The 23,020-nt window shown below is 36.5% G+C and overlaps 2 protein-coding genes across 6 annotated transcripts in view; one reads left to right on the top strand and one right to left on the bottom strand.

The window, feature by feature from the left end:
* Positions 1-1,607, bottom strand: part of Kntc1 (kinetochore associated 1) — a 79,518-nt gene extending 77,911 nt beyond the window's left edge. Inside the window, 1 exon segment of the mRNA XM_047562543.1 lies at positions 1,509-1,607. The gene's annotated coding sequence lies outside the window, so the exon portion shown is untranslated.
* A 565-nt stretch (positions 1,608-2,172) lies between these two features.
* Positions 2,173-20,635, top strand: Rsrc2 (arginine and serine rich coiled-coil 2). Of its 5 annotated transcripts, none has more exons than XM_047561847.1 (10): positions 2,173-2,325; positions 6,403-6,559; positions 8,456-8,499; positions 10,918-11,108; positions 11,993-12,196; positions 14,018-14,140; positions 16,472-16,551; positions 17,700-17,929; positions 18,449-18,538; positions 19,653-20,635. In XM_047561847.1, exons 1-10 carry the CDS (start codon positions 2,320-2,322, stop codon positions 19,830-19,832), a joined length of 1,305 nt encoding a protein of 434 aa, XP_047417803.1. In that variant the 5' UTR covers positions 2,173-2,319; the 3' UTR covers positions 19,833-20,635. The 5 variants fall into 5 exon arrangements, with proteins under 5 accessions (XP_047417803.1, XP_047417802.1, XP_047417804.1 ...); XM_047561846.1 differs by having other exon boundaries at positions 17,697-17,929; XM_047561848.1 differs by having other exon boundaries at positions 10,896-11,108; positions 17,697-17,929.
* The last annotated feature ends 2,385 nt before the right edge of the window (positions 20,636-23,020 follow it).

The following is a 23,020-nucleotide window of genomic DNA, read 5'->3' as shown; positions in this document are numbered from 1 at the left end:
TAATTTGTTATTAGTGGAAGCAAGTAACCTTTGGTCTAGGAATTTAAGATCATATGACTTTAAAAATAGGAAAAGGGTTTACTAAGAATGTCAACAAGTTAAAACAAAACAGATTAGTAAAAAAGAGAATTGCTGGGCTGGGGAGATAGCTCAGTTGGTAGAGTGCTTACCTCTCAAGCATAAGGCCCTGCGTTTGATCCCCAGCACCACGGGGGGGAAAAAAAAAAAAAAAAAAAAAGAGAATTGCTGTAATGGCTGATATTTGGCAAATAAGAGATTAACATAGGAGGGGTAGGTTGGAATGAATACTTTTTTGGGTCTTGGTTTCCCACATATGTAAAACAGAAAATAGTATAAACTTACCAGGGCTGCATAACTCATTCAAAAAATGTTTTTTGAACGTCTACTATTTGCCAGGCACTCTTCTAGGAGCTGCAAATGTAGTTTTGAATGAAACAGAGAATGTCTTTGACATTAAGTTTACATTCTTCCTCTCTTTTTGAGGGGATAGTGCTGGATTTCAAACCCAGGGCCCTGCACAAGCTAGGCAAGTGCTCTTCCAGTGAGCTACATCCCAACCCTTTTTATTTTGAGACAGGCTCTTGCTCAGTTGCCCACACTGTCCTCAGACTTGCCATCCTCCTGTTTTAGCCTTCCAAGTAGCTAGCCAGGATTACAGGAAAGGCACCACCATGTCCAACTATTACGTTTACATTCTTGTGGGAAGAACAAAACATAAAATAGTTAACATGTATCGAGTGTTCCTGCACCTCCAGCAGTTCTTCAAGCTGTATTCTTTTTTTTTTTTTTTTTTTTTGTGGTGCTGGGGATATGAACCCAAGGCCTTATGCTTACAAGGCAAGCACTCTACTGAGCTATATCCCCAGCCCCCAAGCTGTATTCTTTTAATCTACATAATTTATTTACAGTTGAAGTACAGAAAAATCAGGAAATAAATAGTAGACCACTGTCAACTAAAGAAAGTAAATGGTGTAAAGCTAGCAAGTGTCCTTTTTAATTGTTAAGACTGGCTCTTGACAAAACTAAATAAACTTGTAAATAATTACTAAGAGTGTTCAGGTAAGTGGGGAGAGGGTAGCTTAAGAAGGACCTGTTGGGGGCTGAGGTTTTTGTGGTTCAGGGATAGAGCCCTTGCCTAACATATGAGAGGCACTGGGTTCGATTCTCATCATAATGATTTTATAAATAAAATAAATATTTATAACTTATTTATAAATAAGTAAAATAAAGGTCCATTGCCAACTTAAAAAAAAGAAGAAGAAGAAGAAGAAGAAGGGGCCTGTTGGGGGGAAGGGCAAGAGGTGTCATCTGAGCTGGGAGCTAAATAACAGGAAGCCAAATATGCCAAGCTCGGAGAGAACAGAGATTTAGGTACACGGAACAGTGTAAAGGTTCGGAGGGTGGAAGGAGTTTAGGGCAGCTGTGGGGTCACGGCAAAAGTGGAAGATGGTGAAGAGGCAGGTGGAGCCAAATGAAATCTCCACTACCGGAAGGGATTATCCTCAGCGCAAGGAGGCAGGATCCTAAGCACAAGAGTGATAACTTCATAGTCCTTTTGAGAGCACTCTGACTGCAGGGTGGAGAACACATCAGAGAGGATGATAAGCGATACGAAACACTGTCAATTAGGTTTCTACACATAAAACCTCTCGGACTCCTCTGCCAGCAAGAAGTAATTCCAACCTCTCCCCCGCAGACGTCTAGAGGGGGAAACGCCCTGCAATGAGCTGAAGGCGCGGCTATTTCCACCTGGCCCCACCCCAAGCTCCCTACAGCAGCACGGCCGCCCCTCCTCACCTGCAACTGAAGAAACTAAAAGGGAACAACGAGTATTTCGCCCCTCTTCCTGACTCAGACAACCGCCCCTAATCACTTTAGGTTCTATCCCACGGGTTTGAATTGGCGGGGAGAATAGCAAGTCCAACCCCTTGTACGGCGGCCGAAGAAGGCCAAGATTGCTGTTGAATCGAAATAGGAAGTCGCCCCACCTTAAACTGCATTCATTCCTATTTCCCGACTGTGCGTTCTAGGGTGTATTGTTGGCCCCGCCCCCTTCACTGGCCTTATGCGCCCCCCTTCGAAAGACCAACCAATCACCGCCTAGAAAGGCGTTGCTATAGATACTCATCACCACCCCTTTTCCTCCCAGAAAGCTGCGCGACGCGCCGGGGCCTCATCCCCTTTGTGCCATCCGGGTCTCTCGCGCGAGCGATTTAGTCTGTGGCGAAGCTTCGGGGCGGCCGGTACTGTTGAAAGCGGCAAGTGACGGCGCCGCCTTAGCGGCCGGGACTCTGGACTATGGCGGTAGGTATCAACTCAGGAGTTTAAAGCCAGGGATGTTTTTCTTGTACTTTCGAAAGAGAAGGGGAACGGCTCCAGGACTGTTGCCCGCGCGTGTGTGTGGACAAAATGGCGCCGCGGCCTTCTTCTGCGCCCGCCATCATGGCTGCCCGCGGTCGGGAGGGGGAAGGAGGGCGGCGTCGGTGGGGGTGGGGAGCTGCAGGGAGTGCCTTTTTTCCAGAACTTTCCTTAGCTCTTCCCGAGCCCCACGTTCCCTTCGGGCCACGGAAATGTCTCTGACCCACCCTGGTGGTTTCCATTGAGTTTTCTTCGAGCTTGAGAATTTGCGTTCGCCGCGCGGAAAACGGCTGGAGAAGAGAGAAAAATTTGTACTCATCTCTGAAAAGCGTGGGGTCAGAAAGGCGGTGTGTGTAGGGGACGGAGTGCTGGGAGGCCGCCTCTGGTGACCGGGTCCTTGGTTCGCATGGCGCGGTGCACTTGGACAGTTCCCGTCTGCGCCCGCCGTTTGCGCCGTGGTCCGTCCCGGGCCGGAGCTGGGGTGGTCTTGGGGAAAGAGCGAAAATTCCCCCGACTCAGCTTCGGAGCTGTGCTGATCAGGTCTTGTCGATGGCTTTGTTTCTCTGAGTTTAAGACCCTTTCCTTGACCCCAATAAGAACTGCAGATCGTAAATCACTTGTTCGGAACAGTAAGCCTGCCCTGGGCATAAAATGCCCTTTGCCAGGGGAGTGTATGAATGTGCGATCGCTTCGTTTACGGCGAGCCCGTTAAAAGGAAAATGTGAGCATTTTGCATTCCTTTTTACTGACTAAAAGCTTACATCTTTTTGTTTTAGAAAATGGGACCATCAAGCCTAAAGTTTACTCTTACTAATTGGAATATTCAGAATTAGGGTCGATGGTTTTCTCCTCACCCCCACCTCGCATATATAATTGAATTTAAAGTGAATTTTATATGGATTTTAAGAGTTGGTAGGTGTTTGTGAACTAACTGATCTAATTCGTACTTTATTCGGTAGCGTTTTGGGCCTCTTGGTTTACTTAAAGGGTAGTCTTGGTTTGGTGAGGGGTAGGAGTTCCGGTATTTTAAAAAGTAAAATTGTTTAAAGCATTTTTTTCTCCAGTGCCTCATGCAAAAAGCCAATCCCTTGGAGAAGTGGCCTGGTATTAAATTCAGTGCTACCTTTGCACTGGAGAAAGATTTGTTTACTATGTTTCAATTACTGTTAGGATTTTGAGTCATAAATTGTGGGGAAACAGAGGTGTTTCTGATAGAGTCAATGATAAAGGAAGTAGTTGGGGGGGGTTATGGTATTGGGCTTTAACCCAGGGCCTGGTGTATCCTAGGAAAGGACCCTACCTGTGACGTACATCTCCAGCCATTTTATTTTTTGTTTTGAAACAGGGCTTCCCTAAATTGCCTAGGCTGGCCTCCAGCTTGCCTCAACCTCCAAAGGACCTGGAATCATAGGCCTGCACCAGGGCAGTGGCTGCAATCAGTATTCATGTACAGACTTTTGAATTGAAATAAAGCTTAGAAATCATCAGAGTAATTTTAATATTCAGTTGATTTTAGTTTTTCTGAATGCCTTTATTATGCTACTATAAAATATTCTCAAAACTTGGCATGTGCTGTGGCCACCTTTCCTATTTTTTTAGTGACGGTATAATGTTTGGTTTTTCTGTAGTATGTTTACAAATGCAGATGGCTATTTAAGTTACTGTCATGTGTCACGGGGTAGTTTCCCCATCGTCAGCTTCCGTATATGTAAATAATTATTGGCTGGAAAATCATACTGATTGGGCTAAGTGCTGTCTTTTCCATTATAAAAGTTGTTTTCACGTGTGATGGTGCATGTTTGTAATCCCAGCAACTCGGCACTTTAGATTCTTAGCAATTTGGCTCTCAAAAAAAAGGATTGGGGATGTAGCTCCCCTGGGTTCAGTTCCTAGTACCACTACCTCCCCCTCAATCCCCCAGAAAAAAGTTATTTTCAGTTCTCATCTTGGTTATCTGCAAAAGTGAAGGAGATGTGCTTAGTAGTTCAGGTTTAAAATGCATTTGTTTTGCTAAGTAAAATCTGTACAGGTACTTAACATTTATTAGATTAATCTGAAATAGTCCTTGTGCATAATGATGAGCAAAAATGTTCAGTGTTTTGATTCACCGTCATCCCTATTGTGTGATACAGCATTATTTATTAATAGTAGAGGTAGCAAAGAGAGGTGGAGTATCATTTAGAGGCTTAATACATAATTTGTTTCAGTTAAACTAAATCTTTTAAAGAATTTTTAGTTGTAGATGGACACAGTACCTTTATCTTATTTATTTTTATGTGGTGCTAAGGATTGAACCCAGTGCCTCACCATGCTAGGCAAGTGCTCTGAGCCACAGTCACAGCTCCTAATTTGTCTTTTTATTGCTGAAGTGTAGCATTGTTTTGACAATTTTGACCCTTAATGGATACAGGTTGAAATAATGCAACTTTTCACATCTCATTTTATCCCATACTCATTTTCTGGTCTTATCTTGAAGAAGTTGCATTATTGTGATTTTTCCTGCTGAATACTGTAGTGATTCCCTATTACCCAATCCAGATTTCTTCTGAAGTCCTAAGTGAGAAGTTGGTCCAACTTCTTTAAGGGGCCATATGGTAAATATTTTTGGCTCTGTGGGTGATGTGTCACATTGTTTACTTGCTTGTTTTTAACAAAATATGAAAATCATTCTTGGTTTAAGAGGTATATAGAAATAGGACAGTAGTTTGCTAAACTTCTCCTAAGCCATCAACTCCCTGTATTGACTATTTTCATATTACCTTATTTATTCAGATATCTCATCACTATACACTTTGCACATAAAACTGGATCTGCTTCCACTCCTTTTTTTCAAAAACTCTTTCAAAGGAGCATTCAGAATTTGGTGTTCTTGAAGCTTTTTCCTATGACTCCAACTTGAATTGATTTCTTAATGACACTCATTATTTGTAATCTTGATCATACAGTTCAGCAGAAACAAACAATTTTAATGGGAAACTAATAAATTCATTTCTTCCTCAAACATGGATTGATTATGTGCTAAATACTGTTAGGAGTAAGATAATTGCCTTTTGTAAACTAGAAAACTGATACATAGATGAATTCGCCCTTCAGAAAAATCAGGTTCTGAAAAATGTGTATGGTCGATTGTTGTTTTAATTTTAAAGTTTATATTGTAAGGACTGGATATGTAGCTTAGTGGAATAGTTCATGCCTAGTTCCATCTCCGCACAACAAAAATTAAGATTTATATTGCTGTAATTACTTACAAAATGCTTTAAAGCAAAAACAAATGTTACCAAAGCCTGGAGCACAGAGGAGAGGCAGGCCACATTTTGCTGCAACTCTGTGCCAAGGGGCTATTTTCATTAAAGGGGGTTAATGAAATTAAGAATGGGTTTTCTCAGGTAAGTTAATTTTGTTTGTTTTATGATATTCTAGAAGTATTCTCTATTCTGTTTTAAGATCTTAAAGTCTTGAGTCTCTTTAAACTTCAATAGCTCAAAAGAAAACTTTTAATAGCTCACCATAAAGACTATATTAATTTATTATGCTAATTTAATATAATCTATGCAATTGTGGGTATTGGTAAAGTCAACTAAATGTGTTCACACATATTAAAGGGATTGTAATTCCTCTGCTTGTATGTTTATTGGAAATACTTAGCACCCTTATCCTTTCTGTTTTAAAAGATATAAAAATAATTATTAGCAGTCTGAAGATACAGCTCAGTCTTAGAGTAGTTCTCATCTAGCCTGTGCCAGGCCCTGGGTTCACAGAAAAATAATAATGATGGTGGTGCTGATTAGAAACTAGAGGTAAATGAGACTAAAATATATATATATGTTTGTCTTTGGTCCAGGTCATTTAGTTGAGTTTCTTTATGTATTGAGCTACTTGGAAGTAAGTTTTTCTGATTTACACTTTTTTACTTTTGGTAAAACTCAAGGATGACTATCTTTACTCTCCCTTCATCCCCTTTTAGAAGTTGGAAACATTTTGAAAATAAGTAAGGACCTAATTCAATTTTCTTTAAACTTTTAGGCTAGTGATTCAGAACGAGATGGACTAGCCCCAGAAAAGACATCCCCAGATAGAGATAAGAAAAAAGAGCAGTCAGATGTATCTGTTTCTCCTAGAGCCTCAAAACATCATTATTCAAGATCACGATCAAGGTCAAGAGAAAGAAAACGAAAGTCAGGTAAGACATAAATTTTTTGGTAGAATAAATAAATAAATGCTTTTCTAATTGAAAATGGATAATGAAAGTATTTTATTTTCTTGACAGTTTTTCAGTTGTGAGAAATACAAATGTTTTGGTAACTATGCAAAGGCAAAAATGTTTAAATTTGGATCACAGAATCTCAAGTGTTTAAAATTCATCCTGCCAAAATTGGCAAAATAAGTATTTTCTTGTTTTATTTGTTTATACCAGGGATTAAACCCAGGTACGGTTAACCCCTGAACCACATCCCCAGCCCTTTTTATTTTTTTTTTATTTTGAGACAGGGTCTCCTTAAGTTTAGGGTCTCCTCCTAAATCTCCTAAACTATTGGGATTGCAGGTTCATGCCACTGCATCAGGCAAAATAAACATATTATTTGAGTTTGAATGTTTCTGGGTTTGTTTTTGCAGTACAGAGAATGGAACTGAGGGCATTGTCTGTGATGGGCAAAGTCTACCACCGAACTACCTCTAGACCTGCGTTAAAATATTTCTGAAGCAAGATGTTTAATGTTTACAAATGTTCTATATTCGTTAATTTTTCTATGAAGACGAAATAAGAGATAGCATTTGCTATTTGGAAAAAGTCAGTGTTGAAGTATTAACTCAATAGTATAATGCTGGCCAGCACTTCAGAAGATAAAGAAATTTATTGTTACTACTGAAGGAAGAGGTTAAGTGAGAGAATAGTCCTGAGTTTAAAAAAGTTGTAAGACCTGAGCTGGTCGTGGTGGCGTGGTGGCGTGGTGGCATGTCTGTAATCAGAGTGAGGTAGGAAGTTTGAAGCCGTCAAGCTGCTTGGTAGCAAAACACTGTCTTTAAAAAAGGAGGAAGGGCTGGAGACTGTAAGACGCAAACATTACCCATTTATCCCTTTTGTTCAAAGATAATCATCTACAAAATGTTATTTTTGTCTTTATATTTGTAACGTGTTATCATAACCATTTTTTTGAATTTTTTTAGATGTTCATGGACCTTTATTTTATTCATTTATGTATATGCAGTGCTGAGAATCGAACCCAGTGTCTTACACGTGCTAGACAAGTGCTCTATCACTGAGCTCTCATAACCATTTTCTTTTGTTTTCCCACATTTTTATTGGTGGATTATAATTGTACATAATGGGATTTGTGTTACATATTTGTACATGTACACAATATAACAATATGATCTGACCAGTATCATTTCCTAGTATTTCTCCTTTCCCTCCACTCCCTCCCTCCATCCCTTTCCTCTACATAATTATTTTCGAATAATTATGTTACTACTTAAGTAACATACCAAATATAATCCACCCTGTTTATTTTCTTTTGTATCTTTCAGTTTTGTTTTCTTGTTTACTTCATAAATTCGCTATGAACTACAAAACAAGGTGAACTAGTCACCATTTTGTTAGAATGTTAAGAATTTGTGACTGAAAATGGGTATGGTGGTACACATCTGTAATCATGACTACTCAGAAGACTAATTCTCTCAGGAGAATCAAGTTCTAGGCCAGTCTCAGCAACTAAGTAAGACTTGATCTCAATAAAGGAAGAACTGGGAATGTAGTTCAGTGGTAGAGCACTAACCTAGCTTATGTTGGGCCCTGGGTTTGATCACCAACTCTGTAAAATAAAACTATTTGTGACTGAAAGACAATGTTTGTACTCTTGGCTTAATTTTTTTATTCAGATTGTCTGATTTTTTTCTTAATTTGCATATGATATTAGAATAATTTTCTTACCATAAAAGGCATAGTTATTGGAAGAACAGGTAGAATCTGTTGTTAGTCAAATGAAATGGAAATTGTTTTTCATACTGCATTGGAATTTGGGTTTAAGATGAAATGTTTCTGTATCTTTGTTTATGTTGAATTATTGTTTGTTCATAGATAATGAAGGAAGAAAACACAGGAGCCGGAGCAGAAGCAAAGAGGTAATTAACACTTTGTAGTGAATAGGTACCTTAAAATACTTGTAAAGTATCTGGTAGAAATGTTTTGTGTGACTATATGACATTGTTAAGGTAAGTACCCAAACTTGAAATTTAAAAGGTTATTTGGGTTATAAAATAAGCATGATTTGGATTCATCGTTTTTCAAGAAGATAGTTGTTTATATGAAAAGTGCCTTCAAAAACTTAATTTTATTATATTGTGAACATATTCACAATAAAAATTTCATATGAAGAATATAATTGGTTTTTTTAGGTCTGTCACACAGAGCTTCCATTAATCTGAGGTCCCGAGTCTCCTTAGCCTGACAGCTGCTCAGGATTTTTAAATAGCAGTCATCTTTAAGTAGCAATACCCTAGATATCTGTGGGCTACTTTTTCTCCGTGGAAGGTAACAAGAGTTCTCTTTTCTTTAGTAAGACTTAGTGGATTTCTCTGATAGTATTGAATTTTGAAATATAGGTGTAAGGGACAGCTGAAATGGTGGCAGTGACAACAAAACTTGAGAATAAACAAAGGCAGCAGCTATATTTCAAAGGAGTTAACTTGCCCACCTGAGAAGACAAGGAGTGAGCCAACAAGGAAGAGCAGATGTAGTGGCAAGAAAGGGAGAAGAGTCCAGTGGGGGCTGGGCAAGGGACTCCTAAAAATATGGGCAGGGACTTCACCTCTTCCCCTAATGGAAGCTCTGTTAATTTTTAATTTAGGAGAGTTTTTGTGAAAATGACTATTTTGTTTAGCTCACATGATAACATTTCTATAATAAATCATACTCAGCGTGCTAATGCGCGAAGAGACTGAACTGAAGACGCTGCAGACTCAGATAGCAAAATAATAAGCCTACTTCATGATAAGGTAACTATTAGTCATTCAAACTCCTATTTCCCTTAAATATCTTAAATCAGTTAAGGGTTTTAATGTTTTTTTTTTTTTTTTTAATTAGTAGTAATGTTATGTTTTAAAAACTGGTTTGAAATAAACTCTAAAACCTTTGGAAGTCTAACCATTTAAAAACTTTTCCAGTCTGCCACTATGTGGCAAAAATCAAGGAAACTTTCTTTTCTAAGGTCATATTATAGAGAACTGGTAATGAAACTAAAATTAAGCTTATGTCTCCAGGTCTCTAATTTTTCTGCCAAGTAGAAAATCACTATGATCATTTTCAAATGTATCATCATGCATGTTCCAAATGATTGGTGACGTTTTGTTTGTTTATTTTTTTACCAAAGTTAATCTCAAGTGAAAAGAAATATACAGTGGTCTGTTTTGGGAAACAATGTATTTTGGTGAACTGGTGGCCTGGGCATCAGAAGAATATGGTCTCCAGGTCCCATTCAACTATTGTTTAGCTTTGTCACTTTAGATACTAGTTTAGTTATACATAAAGAGGGTTAAATTAGAGGATCTGTGTTCCTTTTCAAATTTAAAATTTAGTGATAATGAAATGCTTGGAATTTTAACATTTAACTACAAGATGGGTTTGATAAATCTTAATGTGGGAAAATGTAGTATTTAGCACTTCCTACTTTGGTATTTGTATGATAAAATGTGAGAATTGATTTTACAGTTAATTTATCTGAATCTCTGAATGCATATGTGTTCAAGTTTGGGTTTTAATCTTTTAGAATATGGGGGGGAATGTGTTATGTTGACATAGGGATTAATTATGTTACCCCAAGTTTGAGTTTTTAAAAATTAAAATGGATACATTTGGTGTTTTGTACTATAGGTATATGAGATATAAAAGAACTCTAAACCTGTTGGAATATTGCAAGATAAGTTATTGATTCACAGTTAAGATATTGGGAGCAAAATCAAACTATCTTTTTAGAGATGATGTGACATGCAATATAGCTACGAAAGAGACATGTAACTAATTTGAAATCGTACAAAATGTTCACTAAAATTAATTATACTTAGCTATCCATTTGAAATGCACTTTTTGTTGCATTTCTTTTTGTCTTTATTATTTATTCTTCAAACTTTAGTATTCTGGATTTAGAGGTTGATATATAGACATGGTCTGGGTTGGGGGTTTTTTTGTTTGTTTTTTTGCTTTGTTTTGTTTTTCTTTTTCTTTTTTCTTTTCTTTTTTTTTTTTTTTAAGACAAACAGGGATTCCTCTATATCTGGTGTAATGGTTTTTGTTATTTCAGTTCCAAAAATCATTGTTTTTATTGTGATATGGAATATATCTTGGGGAGGAAACTATTTTGTGTGTTTATTTTAAAAATTAGTAAATCTGCAACATATGGGTGATGTGAAACTAGATCATTTTTTATTTGCCACACACTCCTAAGGTTACTAATGTTGCATCACAACATTCTTGTCTACTGATACCCATACTAACTCTTTTTGTTGCACTATTTTCCTGAAAGAACCAACTTCTTCTTAAAACAGGCAAGAAGACATGAATCCAAAGATAAATCCTCTAAGAAACACAAGTCTGAGGAACATAATGACAAAGAACATTCTTCTGATAAAGGAAGAGAGCGACTAAATTCCTCTGAAAATGGTGAGGACAGACACAAACGCAAAGAAAGAAAATCATCACGAGGCAGAAGTCACTCAAGATCTAGGTCCCGTGAAAGGTAAGTAGTTTTGGTATTAAGACTTAGCACTTTAAGTTACATAAATTTTCTCATTAACTTGTTACACAGAAAAAAAATTAATTAGGAAATTGATGTTTCTTGCTATCTTTAATAGCTAAATCATTTTAGTCTTTGTTTTATGATAATCCACAATCGATGTTCAAGATGAAGGGGGTGAGAAATGGTTAACACATTCAATTAATGGATAGATTTCCTTCAGTTATTTACAGATTTTTCTTTTATGCAGTGAAAAGATTATATGGTTAAACTATTTAGTTAGTTGAGACCAATGAAGAGTCCTTTCACATCATTGATGTAGAAGGTGTTTGTTCCAAATTCTTCTTTCTTTTGTTGTGGTATAGCTAAAAAAGAATTTTTAGAAATGGGTCATGGTAGAGGGCTGGGGAGATAGCTCAGTCGGTAGAGTGCTTGCCTTGCAAGCGCAAGGCCCTGGGTTCAATCCCCAGCACCCAAAAAAAAAAAAGAAATGGGTCATGGTTGAAGTTTGTGGGGATTTTGGTTTTAAGAAGCCAGTGTTGGTAAAATACATTTGAAAATTTCTGTGGGTAGTAAGTGGGTGGTACCAGACTAGTCAGAATTTCAATATGGTCTTTAAGCTTTGTACATTGGTACGGTTTAGATTTTAAACTATTAAATAGAATCTAGTTGGGGTAGGATGCATTGAACATTTTGACTGTTCTAGTTTTTCTATTCTCTGTGACATTTCAAAATACAATAACGAAGGTTATAATTCCTTCAAAAACCTCAGTGACCCTTTCTACGAATAAGTTCATTGCCTGTCTTAATTGCATTATCACAGGTAACATTTATAGTATGTGAAATTGAAAAGACATAATTCTCAAGTGTGTACACTTGAATTTCAGGCGCCATCGTAGTAGAAGCAGGGAGCGGAAGAAGTCTCGATCCAGGAGTAGGGAGCGGAAGAAGTCACGATCTAGAAGCAGAGAAAGGAAGAAGTCACGGTCCAGAAGCAGAGAAAGAAAACGGCGGATCAGATCTCGTTCCCGCTCAAGATCAAGACACAGGCATAGGACTAGAAGCAGGAGTAGGACACGGAGTAGAAGTCGGTAGGTACTCATCTGAATAAAATCTAATAGGCATCTCATAGGGTGTGTTCGTTAACCCAAGAATATTAAAATAGTGAATCAGTTTTATTACACATTAAGGTAGTATTGTTCTACTTATTACCTCAACAATAAAAAATCGAGGGCCTGGGATATATGGTGCATGCAAGGCCCTGGGTTTGATGCCTAGCACCACGAGAAAACCCACATCTAAATGCTTTTCATTTTAAGTCTCATGAGATCAGTGTATATCTGATGTGCAGGTATGAATAATCTTATAATCCTATTAAAATTTGATTTGAACATAGAATTTGTTGGATGGCTACCGCAGGCTGTATCCTAGTGATGCTCTTCTAATTAGCTGATACAATTCTCAAAAACAGTTGTGAGTTAAGTTCGTTCAGGTTACAGAGGGTAAGTAATTTGCCCAAGAATTCCAAAATCATACTAAGTGCTTAGAGCAGTGAAAGGGATGGGATGTAGCTCAGTGGGAGAGCCTTGGGTTCAGTTCCCAGTACATGGGCACAGGGGAAGGGGAAGGATCATTAGTTGGCAATGTCATTAAAATCACAAGATGAAATTTTAATGGTATTCTTCAGAGAACATTCATTTTAATAGTAAGGTTTTAATTTATTGCTGGAGAAAAATTGAAATGTAGGTAAAGACAGACCTATATTTGGATTTTTTTACTTATCCACTTGTTTGAACTTTATCAAATCAGTATCGGTTTTTATTCAGTTGTTTTTGTCTGTGGTATTCTAATTTGAACTTTAATATTGATAATTAATCAAAGTTAACCAAGACAATCATAGATTTTTTAATCGGTTTTTGATAAGTCTTTTGTTTTAGTGATAACTGATTTTCTAAAAAAGTCCTCAAATTAATTGTAGTTTAATATACTAGGGACTGGCACAGTGGGACACACCTGTAATCCCAGCTACTTGGGAGACTGAGGCTGGAGGATTTCAAGATGAAGGGCAGCCTCAGCAATAGACCCTGGCTCAGAATAAAAATTTATAAGGTGGGATCAGTGCTGTGGATTTAGGTCAGAGGTATAATGCTCCTGGGTTCAATCCTCCATACAATAAAATCTGCAAATATTTGGCCTTTTGTTTGCAGTTAGGTACATACTGACCTACAAAGTGGATTAATTAAATACAAGGCTAGTCTTGGCAGCATGGTTAGGTATACTCTACAATAAAAGATGAAGGCTGGGCACAGTGATGCCAACCTGTAATCCTGGCTACTCAAAAGATGCAGGAGGATCACAAGTTCAAGGCCAGCCTTAGAAGCTTTGAGACCCTGTCTCAAAAAATGAACAGGACTGGGGTGGCTTACTGGTAGAATGCTTTCCTAGCATGTGCAAGGACTTGGTTTCAGCACCAGTACTAGAAAAAAGACTAGAAATGACCTAGGAGTTTCCAAAGTGTCCAGCCATAATATGGAGGTTAAAAAATTGGGCCATATAAACAAGAAACTTGAGCTCTGTGGAAGGTGTATTATTTGTTGACTTTATCATTATTACTATTTATCTTTTGGTACCAGGGATTGAACCCATGGGTGCTAAACCAGTGAGCCACATCCCCAGCCCTTTTATTAATATATTTTATTTCACTGAGTTACTTAGGGCCTCACTAAGTTGCTGGGGCTGACTTTGAAGTCAAGATCCTCCTGCCTCAGCCTTCTAAGTCCCTGGGATTTATAGGTGTGCGCCAAACCCAGAGTATCATTGACTTCCATTAAACCACGTAAACAGTTGTTTTTTTTTTTTTTTTTTTTTTAAACAAAATTATTGTAAGACTTGTAAAATGGAATTTATTACAGAGATAGAAAGAAGAGAATTGAAAAACCAAGAAGATTTAGCAGAAGTTTAAGCCGGACTCCCAGCCCACCTCCCTTCAGAGGCAGAAATACAGCAATGGATGCACAAGAAGCGTTAGCTAGGAGGTACGTATGTTTTGATTTTTGTTTTTAATTTGTTTTTCCCTTTCTGCATTTAAGTAATGCTAAATTGTGTGGACAAAATGATTCTTTTAAGTCAGTATAATTTGGATGAATTAATCAGTAGGTGCCGTGACACCTTTGCATTACTTTTTAATCTCACCTTAAACATTTGCGTGCTTGTGCAGCTAGGGTTGAGATGTCTGAAGCCATTCTTGATTTTTGTCTTCGTGATTAATTTTTTTCCAAGAAATTTAGACAAATATTTGTATGAATTTGAACTTTTTTGACTCTTATGTCATCTTCAAGGACTATTTAACAAAGATGGCTTTACCTTTACTTGCAATTTTTTTTCCTCAAGAAAACAAACTACTTGAAACGATTTTTTCAATAGTTTTTCTTAACGTGGCAAATAATACATATGTTATAAGCTGATTTATTTCCTCATAACATAGGGAGAACATTGTAATTTTTTTTTAATTTTCTGCTGTTTCAAAGAAGAGGAACCACACACAGCAACACTGACTGAAATCTGCACAGTACTCCAAAGAACTGTCTCAAATGAGGGGAGTGAATTAAGCTCCAAACACGTTTTCAGGTTTTCAAATATTCAGAAAATTAAGTTCTTTGGATTTGGGGTTGGTTTTTTTTATTTTTATTTTTTTCTTTATGAAATTGAGTTTGTATTTTTTTTTTTTCCATCATAAAAATACAGTTATCACAATGTAACCTGATGTGCTGCTGCCCTGTGAACCCAGCCTGGCAGAAACTCCAGCTGAACAGCAGCAGCAAAGGTGTGAGCTCACCCCTTCTTCATTCCATTCACCTTAGTGAATGGCATTAATTCCAGACCTGCAATGGCCATTATGATGGAACCAATAGTAGTTGTATTTTCTTTCTGAAACTAAAGTCAACATCGTTAGGAAATGATTTATTCTGAAATTTAAACTAATTTATGATGATTGGTCCATTAACTCTGACACAAAGTATTTTTAAGACCTAACTTTGACTCTTAATTTATTGTATACCATAAATCTATTACACTTTCATTTTTTGATTTATTGAAGTTAAATCCTTTCTAGTGGTCTTTCAGGTATGACAAAAGTACATGAAATCCTCTATGAGCCCAGGAGTTGCAGGGCCAACCTGGACAGCATAGCAATTTTATTCCTTGGCTACCTTAAACTTGAGATCTTTTTAAGAAACTTTTAGTGTGTCAACTGCCAGGGGGAGGCGGGTAAATTTTTTGTTTTTCAGTGCATATTTTAAAATTATTTTGGAAATATTTTTCTTACCTGTGACTTACATTTTGTTGTTAACCCAAATCAGAAGCTCTTGTTTTCAAGGACAAAATCAAGTCTTTTACTGTTTGTTTCGAACATATGTGCTCTGTAAAAAAGAATAAGATTGTAGGTAATTAATTTTCTTTTTTATAAATTTCAACAATTGTTAAAGAAAACCAGTGGACCAGCACTGTTTTTATTAGCTACATCTCCATCAAAGAAACACCTTTTCCCCAATCCATGCCTCTTTATGCCACATTAAAGAGGGAGGGTGGCATTAATTTCGTATTGGTAAATTGAAGAATCCTGATGAAAAAGGGTTTCTCTTTCAGGAATTGATTATGAAGATAATGTTACTCATTTGCTGTATAAGAAATAAATTTGACACATATAATTTAAGTGAATTAGAATTTGTTTTAGTTTTATTTGGGAACGAATGTGTATTTTGTATGATCAATGCCTTTGCTAATGACAAATTTCTTCAGCTGTTAAAATTAATTTCCTATTACCCCCCTCCCGTTTTATTAGATTATAATAAATAGCAAGTTTTGCTTACCCTTTTACTTAGAGCTTTTTAAATTTTTATTTACTTGAAGACTAGCAAAGTATTTGAATATAAAATGCATTGTTAGAATGGTTGAATTGGCATTCTAGCCTAGCATTTTATCTTTACTCTGGTTGTCAGCCCTGTCAAAGACTGAAGATTTTAAGTTTTAACCATTTTTTGGATTGGAACTGCATATTAAACTTCGAGTTTTTGGCCATTCGATTCAAAAGTGTTTATAAATGATATTGTGGCATGTGCCAGTAATCCTACCTACTCAGAAAATTAAGGCAAGGAGAATCTGTTGCACCCAGGAGTTGCAGGGCCAGCCTGGACAGCTTAGTGAGACCCTGTATCGTAAACAAAGAAGAGTATAAAAATGTTCTTTGGATAGGAAGAGAGAGGGTGTTAAATCATTGACTCAATTTGAAGTTTTACTAAGTATTTGTCTTTGTACACGTATAAAGGTGCATACTGATTTTATATTGAGTGTTTAATTGTCTTGGACAGATTGGAAAGGGCAAAGAAATTACAGGAACAACGAGAAAAGGAAATGGTTGAAAAACAAAAACAACAAGAAATAGCAGCAGGTAATTTTTTCTTTCATTATAGATGTACGGGCTTGTTCTTTGTATAAAGTTTTTAAACTACGGAAAATTAATAGGAAAAAAATCACCTCTGATTCCTTCTCACCCATCAATACACTAAACATTTTTAGTGTTTTTCCCACCTCATAAATTCTTTATGGATTTGGTTTGTTTGTTTGTTTGTTGTGGTTTTTGTGGTTCTTGGGCTTGAACAGTATTTCATTGCATGCTAGGCATTAACTCTGCCAGTACATTACATACCCAGTCCCTTTAGGCATATGTATTTGGTCCATGTAGATAATCTTAAAAGTGAATAATGACTAATCTTACTCATGTAGCCTTACAAATACCTTTTAATTTATTAAGAGTTTGGGAATGTGATTTTTAACTTATATGAAATATGTATTATCTTTTACTCGACATAAAAGTTGCCTGTGAGCAAAGTTTATCCGATTTACTGTTTATGTCTATGAAATTGAGTCTAGAAGATTTTTTTTATCATTTTGACATTCCTGGTAAACTCAACCTTTTTTAAATATTCCAAAATTTTATGTACTGCCGTTTTGTTTCTAATAAAATAATTGTAATAAGACTATCATAATTGATTCCTGCAATGTTAGTATTTTAAGAACTTTTCAAGGCTATATACTCTGGACTGGCAAAAATGGGTGATTAGAAGTGTCTTTCTGTTTAGAAAAAAACTGACACTATCACAGTGGAATTACCACACCTGGTATATAACTTTTTTAGGATGTGGCCTTATTGTCATTTCAATATGTTTAATACCTGCTTTGTGTTTGTTATTTGTTTCAAATGAGATAGCTGTAAAAATACTTACAAAAGTATAACCATACATTTTTAAATTATAGCTGTGAATACTGTAGTTAATTTCCATTGAAATCATACCTTCTTCCTGTTTCTTTCCATCCTCTGAGAAATATGTTTAGCTACATATTAGGGATGTACAGAAGTGTGTCCATTGATGAGCATACTGAAAGATAATGTTTTAAAAGGTAAACTTCTCCTTGTATTTGTTGGAAATAACCCTGCTGTTTTTTACAGATTGAAAGGTTTTTTTATGTAAATTATGTGCTGATATAAATTATGAAGTTTGTGTCTTTAAAAACCCATACTTATATCCTCTTCAGCAGCTGCAGCCACTGGTGGTTCTGTTCTCAATGTTGCTGCCCTGTTGGCTTCAGGAACACAAGTAACTCCTCAGATAGCTATGGCAGCTCAAATGGCAGCCCTGCAGGCTAAAGCCTTGGCTGAGACTGGAATAGCTGTACCTAGCTACTATAACCCAGCAGCTGTGAATCCAATGAAATTTGCTGAACAAGAGAAAAAAAGGAAGATGCTTTGGCAAGGCAAAAAGGAAGGGGTAAGCTGCCCCCCAACCCTTTATCCCTAATGAGCAGTTGCTTAGAGAACCAAATTTGTATTAGAAAATACAAGTTTGAGCTTCTCGTGTCTTCTGAGAGCCTGTTTGCAATAGTCCAATTTGCAGTAATTATTTGAAATAGAAAACATGAATGATTGAATTTAAAAGCTTTCAAAGAGAATGAATTACTACCATAACATTTATAAAAGGAAAAGAAATGCTACTTGGTTTAGGTATTTCATTAAAGTTATATTACCAAACACAATGACACATGCCTGTAACAATAGTTCAGCAGCAAAATGCCTAGGGTTCAGTCCTTAGTACAAAAAATATATGTGTAATGAGTTATTTTGTTATATTCCTTTGCTTCATTACTTCATAAGATAAATCTTAATTATAGATTCCATTAATAGAAAGCCGTAAATGTTAGTCTTTTAAAATTATGTTGTGGAGAGAGTTAATATCCTAATAAAAGGTGTTTATATTTTACATATTCTAAAATGTAGTGTTTCTTACCAGGACAAATCCCAGTCTGCTGAAATATGGGAGAAATTAAATTTTGGAAACAAGGACCAAAACGTCAAATTCAGGAAATTAATGGGTATTAAGGTGAGTTATACTTCTTACTAAGATTCACATTAGGGCTAGGACTGTAGCTCAGTGGCAGAGTGTTTGCCTTGCACATGTGAGGCACTGGGTTCAATCCTCAGCACCACAAAAAATAAACAAATAAAATAAAGGCATTCTATTCATCTACAACTACAAAAAGAGATTCACATTAACTTCTTTTCATAGTAATGTTAGTTGTCAACTTTAAAACTAAAAACTATTTCACCACTGTTACCTAAAAAAGTGGACTTTTTTAGAGGAATTAAATAATTTGCTTGGAAAATAGAATTGATTTAGTGACAGTTAACCATGTAAGATAGGACTTAATTTATTTTCATTCTGATCAGTGGGACCTTTGATTTTTAAAGTTTCAAAAAAGCTTATCTTTATCTTTTTTTTATTATTAATTTTTTTAGTTGTTGATGGACCTTTATTTTTTATTTATATGTGGTACTGAGACTCAAACTCAGTGCATCACACATGCTAAACAAGTGGTACTGTACCACTGAGCCACAACCCCAGCCCTTTATCGTTTTTTGTTTTTTGTTTTGTGGTGCTGGGGATTGAACCCAGGGCCTTGAGCATGGAAGGCAAGCACCTTACAAACTGAGCCATCCCCAGCCCCCAGCCCTTTAAGTTATAGAAAGAAAATTGAGATTATTAGCTTTGTATTGTACTTCCCTACCACCCTTTCAAAAGCTAGCAAGCACTGCCACCCCTGCAGTACTCCTAGCCCTACTTTCTACTTTACCTTTCTGTAGTATTTATACACTGTCAAACATACATTTTGATGCTTGTTTTGTTTTTGTGGTACTGGGGACTGAACTCTGAGGGCCACTCTACCACTGAGCCATACCCAACCCCATTTTATGCTTGCTTTTTTTTTTTTTAATCACCATGCTAATAGAAAGTTTAATTTTTGTTGGATTCCCATCATAGTCTTATGTTTACAAAGAATATTGCCTTGCACTTTATGGGTGGTTAATGAACTGATGGAAGCCAGATGAGGTCAAAAAATATATTTTGAAAATACAAGTTAACAATCCTGTTAAGTGGGAGAATCACCTCTTATTCCCATCAAAATGCATTTTGATATTTTATATCTGCTGTTTAGAGTGAAGATGAAGCTGGATGTAGCTCTGTTGATGAAGAGAGTTACAAGACTTTGAAGCAACAGGAAGAAGTATTTAGAAATCTAGATGCTCAGTATGAAATGGCAAGATCACAGACCCACACACAAAGAGGAATGGGTTTGGGTTTCACATCTTCAATGCGAGGAATGGATGCAGTTTGAAAAAGATCACACTTTTAATGTTTGGGACTTTATAGACTTCTTGTTCTGATGTCAGGTCCTTGTTCACCAAACAGCTAGCATTCTAGCTTGCATGGGTGTTGCATTGACTTTAATTTATTGAAAAATACGATTTTTGTAAATATCAGATCAGTGATACTGGTGTTAGTGTTGTAATCAGGTTAAACCCACTTCCATTAAACTTGACAGGACTATAGAAAGACAATATTTTTTAGTTCATGAATTCTACTTTTCAAAAATATATTAAAGCTGCAGGTGGGATAAAATCTCATACGTAGATTTTTTTCGTGTCCACTGTCTTGTGTACTTTTGTACTTAACCTTGTACAGTTATTTTCATCTCTTGAAACATGAAAGAAATGTTATGTAGATGTTCTTTAGAAGATCTGACCATTTGGTACATAATCCAGCAAATAAGCTGGGTGGTGATGATAATAAAAATGGTTTTCTCAAAACTGGTGTTAATTTAAGTTACCTGGTATTCTTGTTTGAGTTTATGGTTTCTGTAGCATTTTGCAATTGCTATTAGAAAACACTGGCTAGAAATTCCTTTTTATAAAAAAATAATAATAATTAACTATATGCTATAGGCAATACCATGGTGAGCAAAAAAAAAAAAAATGTAAAAGGAAGAGTAGCAAACAAATTTATTAAAATACTGTTTTTTCCTACTATAAGGGACAAAAATTGGTGTACAGTATTTGTTAAATATTCCATGTTATTCAGGAAATAGAATAATGCATTAAAGGGATGTAAGCACTTTTATTTTAATAAAGTGCCTTATAACAAGTCATTTGTATGCCCTTTGCTCATTATCCCTTTGAAGTCTTTTTTCCAGCATAAACTGATCTAAAATATTAGAGAACAACTTTGTCACTAAATTGAACAGGACATAAATCTGGGGATGAAGGGAAAGCACTTAGTTAATTCACTTTCATTACAACAAAGTAATACTATTTTGACTTCCTTAGGAAGCTTTTTTTTTTTTTTTTTTGCGGTGCTGGGGATATTGAACCCAGGGCCTTGTGCTTGTGAGGCAGGCACTCTACCAACTGAGCTATCTCCCCAGCCCAGGAAATTAAATTTTTTGGGGAAACTTCACAGTGTATCAGATAGTCCAGTACAACAAGAAAGACTGCTTATATAGGAATAAGACACCCTTATATTAAATTTTTGGCACTGGGATTGAACTCGGTTTGCATGCTAACCATAGGCTCACCACTGAGCTATACTTCTAGCCCTATACTCATTATCTTTAAGATTTTTCTGAGTATTTTCATATGGGCTCTCAGCCCAATAATTCTGTGAGAAATATTTTTCTTTGTTTTTGTTTTTTAGTAAATGACTACATGGATCTTTTTTTGGAATCATTCTAAATACATCTTTCGGGTAAATGCTATCTTGTCAAATCTGTTCATAGCTAGACTATGAGCACACTTCAGTGGGTGAACACTCACTTAGCATGTGCAAGGCCCTGAGTTTTATACCCAGCTCTTTAGGGGGGAAAATGTTTACGGCCAATATTAAATATTAATGACTGCATAAGTCAGTGTGGATTAAAAAAAAAGTTCCCTATCCTATAGGAACTGGCTTACCCATAGTGAACGAGAGAAACCTGTCATTTTTGGCAGCACTGCCCCATAAAATATTTTATTCCAATGTTTTTTCATGTTAGCCAAATATGAACAGTTAAAAGATTAATTAGTACAACATGAAAAATACAAAAAACAGTAATGAGAATTCTTTTCATACTTTGGAAATTCAATATGTATTATGTTTAATACATCTCAATTGGGAGCAATGTTTCAAGGGTTTTTTTGTTTTGTTTTTTTGTGGTACTGAAATTGAACCCAGAGGTTCTTTATCACTGAGTTTCATCTTTTCATCATTTTGTTTCAAAACAGTCCCAAAGTTTCCCAGGCTGTCCTTGAGCTTGGAGTCCTATTTCGGCCTCCCAAGTAGCTGGGATTAAAGATGTACTATTGAGGGCCGGGGATATAGCTCAGTTGGTAGAGTGCTGGGTTCAATCCCCAGCACCACTGGGGGAAAAAAAAATGTACCATTGGCATTTCAAGTTCTTAACAGCTACATGTAATCAGTAGCAACCCACATTAGTGCAGGTTTTGAAGGAGGCATGTAGGTGATGGTAAATTTCACAATTATGTCACCAAAAACCACTTACTCTATTTTGGAAATTGATCCATAGTGGGAGACATTTGTGGTTTTGTATTTCTTTAAACACTAATACTTCTCCAGGCTGTTGTACTTTTCAGTTCCAAAGCCTTGTACTCCGTGATTGATAACGTTGGGTTTTGTACTTGAATGTAACAAGAATGTGAATTGCTGCGGAGACATTTTAAGGAAGTGGCTAGGCAAGTCAAACCAGAGGGATATGCTAATATTTGAGACAAGCCTGGGCAACTTGGTGAGACCGTGTGTCAAAATATTAAGGCCTGGGAACGGCACAGACCAGTAGTAACATGCCACTGGGTTCATTTCCAAGTATACCATCATAGAAAACCTGGGTTGGGGATGTGGTTCAGTGGTAGAGAACTCACCTAGCACGTGTGAGGCACTGCATATAAATAAAGGTTCATCAGCAACTTTAAAAAAAAAAAAAAAAAAAAAAAACCTTTGCTCCCAAAACTTACATATCCTTTGTTTTGTATTTCAAATGATTCATTATTCAACCAGTATAGATCAGAATTCTGGCAGATATACATGCCGGCTCCCTGTCACTACCCATATCTGACCATTTATGAGATCTGTTATCTTGATTTATCTTTTAAATATTCTCTACCTAGAAATATCTAGCTGAGCCAGGTATGATGGAGCATGCTTGTAAATCCCAGCAGCTGGGGAGGCTGAGGCAGGATTGTGAGTTCAAAGCCAGCCTCAGCAACTTAAGCAAGGGTCTAAACCAATTTAGCAAGACTAAATATTTTAAAATGACCTGGGGATGTGGCTCAGGGGATAAGTGCCCCTAGATTCAGTCCCCAGTACCAAAAATAAAAAATAAAGAAAAATATCTAGCTAATTCTCTTAACTATTGTCACAACTACATTTTCTTGTGCTGGGGTATTGAACCCAATACCTTGTGCATGCTAGGCAAGTGCTCCCTTGGAACTCTTTCCCAGCCCCAATTAACTACTAAAAAGTCAATCTGTCTCT

This window comes from Sciurus carolinensis, chromosome 8, assembly GCF_902686445.1.
Source record: "Sciurus carolinensis chromosome 8, mSciCar1.2, whole genome shotgun sequence".
NCBI lineage: Eukaryota > Metazoa > Chordata > Mammalia > Rodentia > Sciuridae > Sciurus > Sciurus carolinensis.
Note: the sequence above shows the minus strand (reverse complement) of the source record. Positions and strands in the feature narration are given on the sequence as shown.